Raw genomic sequence first — 11503 nt, forward strand, 5'->3', positions numbered from 1 at the left:
AGCCTGAATTCCCAATTTAACCACAAATCCCTTAATCTAACCCTAACTCATCCCAGTTTAACCACAATTCCCAAGTTCTCTCTCCTTCAGATCTTGTTTTTGTTCTCTTCTTCTTTCTTCATCTTAGTCTTCATCCCATTTCCTCCACCAACAACAACATCGTCTTCTTCTTGTTGTTAGAAAAAATTTGCAATTTTAATTCTTAGAAATTCGGGAATTTTCAGATTTCGTTCAAAGTTTAGATTTCAAATTAGGGAATTTTCAAATTAGGTAGATTTAATTCTTAGAAATTAGGGAATTTTAATTTTAAAAAATAAAAATAAAAAGGGACGATTGTCAGATTTGGCTCCAAGTTCAGGGATGGGTAAAAATAAAAAAAGGGCTCTTGCCGGAGCTAAGGCGGCCGGAGGGATGGGTCAATTTTTTTTTTGATAGTACGAGGACGGATTTCAGATAATTTTCCGGCGAGGGACGGTTTTCAGATTTCGTTCAAAGTTCAGGGACTGTTATATATTTTAACCCTTTCTATTTAGGCTCTTCATATTCTTATAAAGTGGTGTTTGGTTATTCAATGTATTTACTCTTGAAGGAAACTCGGTATGAGTGTAAAATAAAAGAGGCGCGAAACATTGGCGCTCCAGGTTTAGGGTTTTACAGCTTTACCTTGGTTTGCGGTACTTTTGAGAGTAAAATAGATTTGTGAGCGCTCAGGGTTTTAGAGTAACGGCGGTGTGTTGCGTTGCGTGACGATGGCGTTTTGGGGTAAGTGAATCGTTTCTGCATTCATTTTGTTCTGATCTCTCAAACATACGATACACACACCAACAATTTGTGATTGCAGGAATTGAAGTAAAACCCGGAAAGCCCTTTACTCACAAATGCGATGACTCCAAAGGTCGCCGCCTCCACATTTCGATGGTAATACTAATACAGTAATACGATTCGATTCCATTGATTACTCATACTTTCTTCTTACCTTTAGTTAGTTAACATTACTGCATCCATTCTTAGGGCACTTTGGGGTTTGGCACTGCAAACGCAAAAAGCACGTTGCAGTGTAATGTGGGAGATAAGAGCCCTGTGTACGTGTGCTCTCTCTACCCTGGACACACCGAGTCATTGCAACTCAATTTCGAGCTCCACGAAGTTGAAAATGTTACTTTCTCTGTTATTGGCCCTCGCAGTATTCATCTCTGCGGTTATTATCTTGCCCCTGCCCCATATACCAATGTCGCTGACGATTCGTATCCTTGCTTTTGTTTTTTCTTATGCCTTTTCCTTGTTACCATTTGCTTCTAATAATACTTACTTGAATAGCATGCCTTTCTAAACATAGAATATAATTAGACATCCATAACTTTTTTTCTTGGTCTGTTTTTCCTTCACCACAACTGAAAGGGAATCATATGGGGTAGATATTGCAAACACAGAGTCAGAGAAATCTGGGAACAATGATGAAGATGATGACACCTATGAGGATAGTTTTATTGATGATGACAATGATCCAGAAGTTTTTCCACCTTCTCCTATTTCCAACAAAGGCATGTTCCAATATTGATGTTTATCCCTCGACAAGCAAACCAATTTTGAATTCCTCAGTAATCTCAATTATTTGCTTGTTTTTTATTGTGATAGCTGCAGAGGGAGCTTCTTTTGATAGCAGATCAAAAGGTAGGAAAGGCAGCCGTAGACGGCTGAGGAAGAAGTACCAGACAGTGGGTTCCGATGATGAAAACAGTTTGCATGACCAATTCAAGGATATTGATAATGAAGACATCCTGCCTATTTCATCTTTTTACAAGAATAAAGCCTCTGGAAGGGCCTCAGACCAGGAAATGGATGATAGTGTTGATAAAGGAGCAGGTGATGCTGGTAAAGATGGTGGAAATACTATTACCAAAACAGATTGTGAAACTGACACTGATAATCGGAAATGCGTGTCTAGGTGTCTCTTCTCAACTGAGACCATTCAGATGCCTAGGTGTCTCTTCTCAATTCTCAATCATTGTTCAAATACATGCTTGCTTTTCTCATTGTTAGTTTTTGGTATTAAACTATTATTTATTATTGACTTTGTTCATAAATTATGTTAAGCAGGGAAGCTGTACTATCAAACAACTTGGTAGGTCCTTGCAATGGTCTGGATGTTGGTGATGTAAACAATTTAAAATCAAAGGGGAAGGAAGAAGAGAATGAAACACAACAGTATCATAGTGATGATAAGTGAGTGATCCTGTCCTTTTTTTACTCTAGAACTGCACATACATTTACACGGATGTTTATTATAAGAAACTGTTCTTGATCAATAATATGTTAGTTTTTCATAGGATAACATGTTATACTAATTTGGTGAATTATGCTGTTATAATTATATAAATGCCATAAAATATCAATCTCAAGAATTTTTGGTTCTTGATTTAGCAGAAATTGAGGATGGGCAGGTTGCTGTTTATAGCCCTTGCCAAAAAGCCTCTTCCTCTCATACCTCATTTTTTTTCCCCAAGACACGCTTCATATTCTCAAAATCAAATAATATTGTTGACAATCCTAAACAAATAGTTTTAATTTGAGAAGTTAATTTTGGCAAATGCTATTTGGAATGTAAGGTGGTTCTCCTTTTGTGTGCTGCATGTGCTAAAATTCACTCTGAAATGTCAAAGACAATGTTCTGGAAAGAAGAGCTAACAATGCCTTTATGTGTACTCCCTTTTATTTTGTTATTTGCAAAAGTTTCTGGTTCGGTTGTTGATATTTTTGTCTTCAATCAAGCAGGGAAACTGAAACTATGATTGAAATACTACCTTCTGCTGAGGTCGGTCAAGGACAGGATGAAAAACCAAAGAAAAAAAGGAAAGGCTGTTCAAAGGAGGAAACGTTTGTTATTGCTTATCGTAATAAGCATCCAGATGAGAACAATGATCAGGATACAGTTAACGAGTGAGTTTTGCTTTAACTAACTACTGTTTATATATTCTGGTAGTACTTGTATTTTGTACAATAACTTTATGCCCTGGACATATGCAACAGCAATTGACAGAAACATATGTGTTGATGCAACAGAAACACCTGAAATCGTGCTTATATTAGCAAGGGAAAATTAGGCTGGCCTCCCTAATATAAGTTATTAAGTGAATAAAGACCTATCCATAGTTGAGTAGAAATTATATTCTGTTTGAAATAATGTCTCCCTTTGAATATCTCCCAATCTATTATGTATTTTGTGCTTGAAACTGTGTTTTCTGCAATCTTTGTTAGCACTGTGGTGTTCTTTCCCACCCTTAGGCAGTAGATATGTGAATCAAATTTTCAAATTACTTTCATAGTCAGTCTGTCATTTCACAATTGAATATCATATGAATCCCTCCAAATCCAATGCTAAAAGAAGGAAAGCTTGAGAAGAAATCCCTCTCAAATAAATTTCTGTTCTTACTTTCATGCTCTGAAACTGTCCTTCCTCCAAAACATTGCTACATGTTTCTCCACTTCCGTTTTCCCTGTGTAAAATTGTGTTAGATCCTGTCAAAAAGTGATGTTAGAATATAATATAAAACCATTAATGTGACCCTTACCCAAGAGCTTAAGCTTTTGGGATAAAGTGGTTATTTGACATGGTATCAGAGCCTCTATGACTGAGAGGTCTAGAGTTCGATCCTTGCTCCCCTCACTTTCTAATTAAAAGTGGAATTTAATTAAGCACATGGTAGGTGGGCCTGTGCATTTATCCACGCTTCAAGCCCAAAGGGCTCTTGCGTGAGGGGGCGTGTTAGAATATAATATAAAACCATTAATGTGACCCTTACCCAAGAGCTTAAGCTTTTGGGATAAAGTGGTTATTTGACAAGTGAAAATAAATAATTTTTGTTATCTGATATGCTTTAGCAAATTAGCAGGGATGTTAAGATCTCAGCAATTGTTGCATTGCCCTGCGTTGAAATGGACCGAGATAAGACGCCTAAGAGGAAAAAGAAGGAGAAGGAAAACAAAGATTCACATCTTGAAGGTAACAATGAATGCCATGAAGATATTAGCCAAGATGACAAAGGAGATCCAAAAGAGTCAGATAATCTGATTCATAAGATTCCTGAAGGAACGGATGAAAAGTAAGCATAGATTTGTTTGGTTTATGCTTTTGATACGAGATAATACTGAACACTCACAAGTGCTTCATTGCTAAAATTGAACGAGTGTAAAATAGTGAACTATGAATTGGTTAGTTAAATCTTCTTGGTAAACTAGTGAACAATAAACTAGTTTAAACTTTCTCACCACAAGTATTAAATCTTGTTATACGCCACAACAAGTAGTAAATCTTGTAAATCTCCTTCATGTTAGCAGCATCTGACAAATAATATCTCTAAAATTAAAAAAATCATTTTGAATGAAGCTGTAAATCTTGTTATACATCTTGAGGACAATGAAAAATAATAATAGCTAAAGAAAACTAAATAGAGGGAAAAAGTAGCAACTAACAAGGATGAGAAGAAGTATCTTGTTAATAGTAGTATTAGCTAGAATATTAAATCAAATTGTTGAAGTTATAGGGTTAGTCTTTTAGGGATAAAGAGCTAGGACAACAAGAAATAATAGAAGTATATCAATATTGAGGTGAATGGTTTCTTGGATGTTACTACAAAAGACAGTGGACTAATACATCTTTATATTAATAATAGACTGTTAATCCTAATTAACTAAGGAAACCAATAATGATATATGAGAACTTCAGATGAATGGAAACCAGTCCTAAGAATAATGTAATTTTGTAAGATACTGTAACATATTTTATGACAGAATAATGAGGTATACAGAAGTCCTATGATCTCGCTGCAAGTTTCAAATGCTGTGATGCTTGTCATTATTTAGTTTTTTAACTTTTTTTTGTCATGAGAGTTTGAAAGGGTAGTAGGTATATAGATCAATATGCAATTGAAGAGAGACTGCTATTCTAATCTAAAAGTCTTGGGGACAAGGACTCACATTAACCTCTCTTGTGAATTAGCAAAATAATAGAAGAATTGCCTTATCACAGATACAAACTATTGCACGAGTTATGATTCTTTGCTTTGGAATACATTTAAGAAGCAAGGGTTTTTTCTTGGTCAGTATCAATCCAAAATTTTCTGGTTTAGCTGTTTGGTGCCAAGAAACTAATCCTTTTATGGCATTTTCATAATTCAAGTTGTCAGTAGAGAGCACCTTTAATTTGTACCTTACTTTTATCATTCTTGCAAATCCTTAACTTTATGAACTGTTCCATTCACATTTTATTATTTGAGACATTATGCAAGGTGGACAATGGGGACATACTTTAACCTACTTTGTGAAATCATCTTAGTTAATACTTCTGATGCAGGACTGTAGACGATGGTGCTCTTGACTTTCCTGATGGAAATCAGTCTGAGGATAGAAAAGTCAAGAAAAGGAAAAAGAAGAGTAGAAGTCAGGGGGAAGTTGTAAATTCTGATATGCCTGTATCTGTTGAGCAGAGTAATGAGATGCTGAAAGAGGATGGAAACAAGATAGCTGATGCAAAGCCTTCCCAAGTAAGAACATTGTCAAATGGACTTGTTATTCAAGAGCTAGAGACTGGGACAAAAGATGGCAAAATTGCTGCATTAAGGAAAAAGGTAGTTCTTTTAAATGATTTAAAATAATTTGGTGACTGCCTATATGAAGTCGAACAAAAACAATAGCAAATTTGGTTTGATTAAGTATCTTTTGGTTGCAGATCAGCATCAATTACACTGGAAAGCTGAAAGAAAGTGGGGCAGTATTTGAGTCAAATGCTGACCAAGCTCCTTTCAAATTTCGCCTTGGTAACCCCATTTGCAAAAACCTTCAGTTACATGGATATGGCTCTTGTATTCTTATGTGCATTACCTTTTGCAGGTAAAGGAGAAGTTATAAAGGGTTGGGATGTTGGCCTTGAAGGTAGTCATTTAGACATTTGATCCTTGTTTTTTTCCCTTATTCAGTTTTTTTTTTATTGAAATATGTTCTTACTATTGAAATGCGCATATATGTACATAATTATATTCATTGTCCTCAGGCATGCGAGTTGGAGAAAAAAGAAGAGTTGTAATTCCACCATCAATGGCGTATGTGATTGAATTCATGTGTAACATAATTTTTTATGCTCTAATTTCTTATTTGGGGTCCCTTTAACCTTCTCTGCATATTTCAGGTTTGGGAGTGATGGACACGGTGCCACAATACCACCAGATTCTTGGTTGGTGTATGATTTCGAGCTGGTTAAAGTGTACTGATTGTGGCTGGAATGTTTTGGGTGCATGGGAAAAAAAAATCTGAGTCGGTCAAAAACCGGATTGAACTATATGATAACAGTTTTTTGTTGTATCTTCGGTGATTTAGCCATCGATGTGATTAATTTTTTGGTGTAGTGAAGATTGTATATATTGACTAGGGCAGCCAAATCTCTTGTTTTGCTTCTTTCAGATACCAGATTGAACTAAGTAAACATCTAATGACTAGTCACTCACGAGTTTGGCATATCTAACAGAATTTGTTAGACCTCATACTATTTTGAGCTGTTAGACCTGATATTATTTTGATATACATCAATAGGTCAAGAACTTTAAAATAAACTTTTCTTTGAAGTCTGAGGCATAACTTATGGTAAATGGTAAGGACTTATTTATAAAGGTTTGATTGAAACAGTGTACAAATTACTTTTACTGGTCAAGCATCCTAATATGTCGTCCAAGCATTGAACACACATTTCTTGCTGCAACCATGGCTGGTGGCCATGCTTGTTACTGTTGACGCATTCCTCATCCCAGTTGCTTCATGGAGGCATTTCCCACGACATGTGAAGTGAGGCTTTCTATTGATAGAGTCTGTATTCTCCACGTAATTCAAATTTCAATTTCTTCACCGGAGGCTTTCTATATTTTAAGGCAATCCCTCTACTTCTACTTGCATCCTAATTTATTCCGATTTCATTCTGAAAAATAGTTCTAAAGATTATTTTACTGAACAGTTTTTTGTTTTATGTCACCACTCTTAAAAAATGTAATCGTTGAAATTCACATTCCGCAAATTAAACTAAGAAATGTTACATACCACGAACCAAAAATGCGGGATTACTTTTTGTAATACCTAGTTACCTACCGCATTTACTATTTACAGTATGTTAAAGACACGATCTATATGTATCGTAAACTGAAATGCGAAATGCAAAAATGATTTTTTTTATATGCCGTAAATTTGTTTGCGGTAGAATAAAAATGTTGAGTATTGTCTATGTTAGTGATTGACTTTTGCCAAATATTAAATATGTGAGTGGCAATGCCTAGATAATGGTTTTAGGCACTTTAAAAATGGGGTATGTATTCTTTTAACTATCACACTTTAAAATGTGAAATGTAAAATTTACAAATCACCTTTTAAAATGCCGCATCCCTTTGCCATAACAAAAATGGTGGCTGATTCAGGTGCATGTATGGGAATGTGTTGGGAATTCAAGTGCGAGTAAGTCTCACATTTGAAAATAAGGATAAATTTGAGCGGTTTATAAGTGTGAGGACCCATACACCCATTGCCTTAAGGTTTTGGGTGGAAGATGTGTTTCTGGTCCACTTATGGTTGACTCTTTAGCTCAATGTGGAGTTTTATCCCCCTGTTTTAAACCATCTCATTTGTTTGCCCAACATAATGATTGGTCCTTGCAGCTGCAACGGATCATGTGCAGCGTCCCTTCAAGCGAGTTTGTTTTGAGTTAGATTGTCTCAAGCTCTTTCATATGTGGAAAAAACCTCCAGATGAGAGGAATTATCTATTTACCATTCTTGATGATTGCTTTCGGTTTTGTCGTCCTTTTGATTTTATTTTTGTTGTTTTTGTTCGTCGTAATGACAATGGTGTCACATACTTTTTTCCCAGGAATGCTTCCTCCTAACGCCGATAGCGTGTGGTTAGAGGAAGTCCCCCCCAGGTTGATTCTCTTGTAACATCGGATATTTTGGCTTCTATGCCCACAATTTAATATAATGTTATGATCTATTTCAAAAAAAAAAGAAAAAACGATTGATGGACCACGCAATAGTGCTAAACATATACGACATCTACTTTAGTGGCGGTTTAAAACCACCAAAATACGTGTTTTTTTGTGTGTGCATAGTTTCCACTTTGTGGCGGTTTAAGACCGCCACAAAATGGGTGTTTGGACACCTCAGTGTTCACCAATCACCGTTGTTGCCATAAAAAAATAGTCACTGCATTTTTAAAGTGCTGTAAGTGTTTGAATGTTAGGAAATGATAAGGAGTTTAAAATTTTATCATTATGATTAAGGTAGTGTTTGATCCAGCTTATTTTTGACTTAAAAGTCAATTTTAAGGTAAAATTGGGCTAAACATATTTCACTAGAAATTCTTTATTTTTATTGAAGAAAAATGCTAACAGTAACTTTTTAGAAAAATATATTTTGAGGAGCCTTGAAAAAAGGAGCTTTTTTCTAATCCATGTGTCAACCCAAGTCTCATAAAATCCGGGGCTCTATCGTGGATTTCCTCTCTTTCTCTTGAAACTGTATCCCCTATGGCTCTGCAAGAGCAAACAATATTTCCCCGTTATCTTCCTCAATGATTTGTGGTCGTCTTCCTCAGCAAGAACATGGACTCATCTTCTCTGTGGTAAGTCGCTCTTCACTGCCGCTCTCTCATCATTTCCCACCCTCCCACCACCTCCACGACAAAAAATAATCGGAGCCGTCGCATGTGCGCCCTTGGAAATCCCGACAAAGGGGCGGGAATAGAGAATCTGAGCAAGAAGAAGAGGTGCATGATCAAATTCAGCGAAGATCAGAAGGGGAAGATGCTCGAGTTCTCCGCGAAATTGGGTTGGAGATTGCAGAGAGCAGAGGAAGGTCTGACCTAGAAATTTTGATGGCATTGGCATGTCCAGAGTGACCTTCAAGGTTTGGATGCACAACAATTAGAGTAGATCCTCCAAAATTGGGAATGAGAAAAAGATCAACCTTGGTGGATACGTTTTTTTTTAAGAAGTGCATATAGGTTTAAATTTCGTAACATGTCCCTTTTGGGGCATATCTTCAAGCAATTCAAACTTTGAGTTTCAAGGGCTTTACCGACTTTGCGATCTCTGCAACAACCTTCAATCATACATTATGGGTAAATAGCCAAGTTTGTCCTTGAATGTGTCACCCGCCTTCAAGTTGGTCCCTAAACTTCTAAAATGTCTTCTACGGTCCCTGAATGTGGCAAAAACCATTCAAGTTAGTCCCCGAGTTAAAAAAAGAGACAGACATTAACGAAAGGTTGAGGCTGAGTTGGATTTTATTTTTTGTAAAAGCTGAAGCTCACGTGGCATTTAAACGTTGGGAAAGTTTGAAAAACTTCAATTTAGTCCTTAATCTGCTATGATGATGTAAATTAAGAAACTATATCTCACCAAGTTTGTAAGACCTTGTCAAGGATTGTTGAAATTATAAAATTCTGTTGAAGGAACTGAAAGCATCTAGGAGCTGATTGTTGGAAATATATTTATATATTTATATGTCCAAGACCCAATCTATCATTAATTACGATTAAAGTAATTGTATTTATTTATTTTGTATCATATTTATTATTTAGTTAACTAGATTTTACGATAAGGTCCTTGAATAAAATTTAGAGACTTGTTATCTATATACTTATTAAAAGAAAATCCTTATCCACAAAAAATTAACATATGACATTCCCAGAATGATTTTCCTCCCACCTCTTTCTCTGGCTTACAAGTGTCACAGCCAGAGAAAGTTTCACAAATTAATTATACAAACCAATTTCCCTACAATTTTGATTCTTTGTCCCCTATTAAATGGTTTCTCCAAAGTAGAATTCATGCACAACCCACTATAAAGGAGCTATGGATCAACCAAAAGCCCACAACAATGAATCAATTAAAAGGCCATAGTTGCAAAAGAAACAGAAAAATTGTTCAGAGTGGGAATTAGTCAATGCATTTATGAATTAAGCCTTCAATTTCACAAACGGACATATTAGGAAAACTAATCACCGTGCGTTGCTTTAGCTATGGTTGATAATTCAAACATAAATTCACGTTTTTGTGAAAAGTATTGGAAGAACATTAATTAATTGAATTGACTTATTTTGGGGTGTGATCCACTTTTTTTTGCCTAAATATCCTCCACCTTTTTAAGCCTAATTTAAATCTTTACGAGGTTAGACATTTTAATGCAGGAATTATTTCGTTTTTCCAGTCAATTATTGCTATAATCGTTTTTTTGTGCTTAATTACAACTTTGGTCCCTGACGTTTACTAAAGCCACGATTTTAGTCCCCAACCTAATTTAATTACATGAATAGTCCCTGACGTTACATGCCGTTTGCAACGTTGGTCCGACCGTCTATTTTTTAACAAAAGAAGCTTATGTGGTGTCTGAAAGCTTACGTAGAAGTGTCATTGTAGAGAGAGGGAGGCACATGGGAGTCACGTGACTCTCCTTTGAACCCATTTTCCCAAATCTGAAATAATGAAAAAAAAGGGTGAGATCTGGTTTGTTTCTGGATATCTCTCTTTTTCTTCTTCCTTTTTTCTTCTCATTCTTATTCCATTCCTCTTCCATCTTTTGAAAGCACTCTCAGTAACATAACGCAATCTTCATCAAGAAATAGTGAAAACCCATATATGAAATCCAAATTCAACCATATCTGAAACCTGCTTCTCCGCCATCGACCCTCACCCGCGACGCAAATCCCTGTGCGATCGACCCTCACTCACTTTCGTAAACCCCCTTCCATCGACCCTCACCCCCTGGTTGTTCTTTTGTGTTGATGATGAAGACGGTGCAGCGATGTTGACAGTGAGACCGTTGGGACTGGAGGCGTTGATTGATATGTGAAGATGGGTTTGGGATTAGATTTGTAACTTCAAGATGGAACCATCCCAAAACTAAATTTAGATTCCGCGTTTTGCTTCATCATCTTCCCTTATTTCTTTTATTATTTCGAATTTATGGTTTCTGAAAAAAAAATTATTCTGGTTTTAGCTTCATCTTGTTCCCCTCCTTCTGTTGATTGATTCGAATCTAGAGTTTCTCGAAAAAAAATCAGATTATGTGTTTTAGCTTTATCATCTTCCCCTTTTTCTTTTGATTGTTTCGAATTAATGGTTTCTGGAAAGATTTCTGAGAAAAAAATCAGATTATGGGTTTCAACTTCATCTTCTTCCCCTGTGATTTCCCTCTTTTCTGGGTGGGCTGGGTTTGATTCAACAACAAGAGGGGATTTTGGTGGCCTTTGATCCTTTGAACTTTAGGTGTAACGATGGGTTTTGGGTTTGATTCACCTTGAATTCCTAGATCAAGATGAAGATTATGATGATAAAGTTTGTTGAAGAAGATGAAGATGATGAAGAAACATCATCTTTCTTTCTGGGTTTTGGTTTTTTTTTTTGCACATGAAGAGGCATGTGCGTCTCTCTCCAGTGGCAGTGCCACATCTACAAAGACTTGCCACATAAGCA

At 36.1% G+C, this 11503-nt stretch overlaps 1 protein-coding gene across 4 annotated transcripts; it reads left to right on the forward strand.

Annotated features, from left to right (window-relative positions):
• The first annotated feature begins 596 nt into the window (after positions 1–596).
• LOC130737533 (peptidyl-prolyl cis-trans isomerase FKBP43-like) lies at positions 597–6533 on the forward strand. Of its 4 annotated transcripts, none has more exons than XM_057589330.1 (13): positions 597–762; positions 842–918; positions 1012–1244; positions 1399–1541; positions 1636–1981; positions 2095–2223; positions 2773–2937; positions 3888–4100; positions 5351–5624; positions 5726–5813; positions 5887–5928; positions 6047–6095; positions 6182–6533. In XM_057589330.1, the coding sequence occupies exons 1-13, from the start codon at positions 750–752 to the stop codon at positions 6261–6263; spliced, it is 1854 nt and encodes a 617-aa protein (XP_057445313.1). In that variant the 5' UTR covers positions 597–749; the 3' UTR covers positions 6264–6533. The 4 variants fall into 4 exon arrangements, with proteins under 4 accessions (XP_057445313.1, XP_057445316.1, XP_057445314.1 ...); XM_057589333.1 differs by having other exon boundaries at positions 1642–1981; XM_057589331.1 differs by having other exon boundaries at positions 598–762; positions 3891–4100.
• Positions 6534–11503: the final 4970 nt, after the last annotated feature.

Source organism: Lotus japonicus, chromosome 2 (genome assembly GCF_012489685.1).
Source record: "Lotus japonicus ecotype B-129 chromosome 2, LjGifu_v1.2".
Classification (NCBI taxonomy): Eukaryota; Viridiplantae; Streptophyta; class Magnoliopsida; order Fabales; family Fabaceae; genus Lotus; species Lotus japonicus.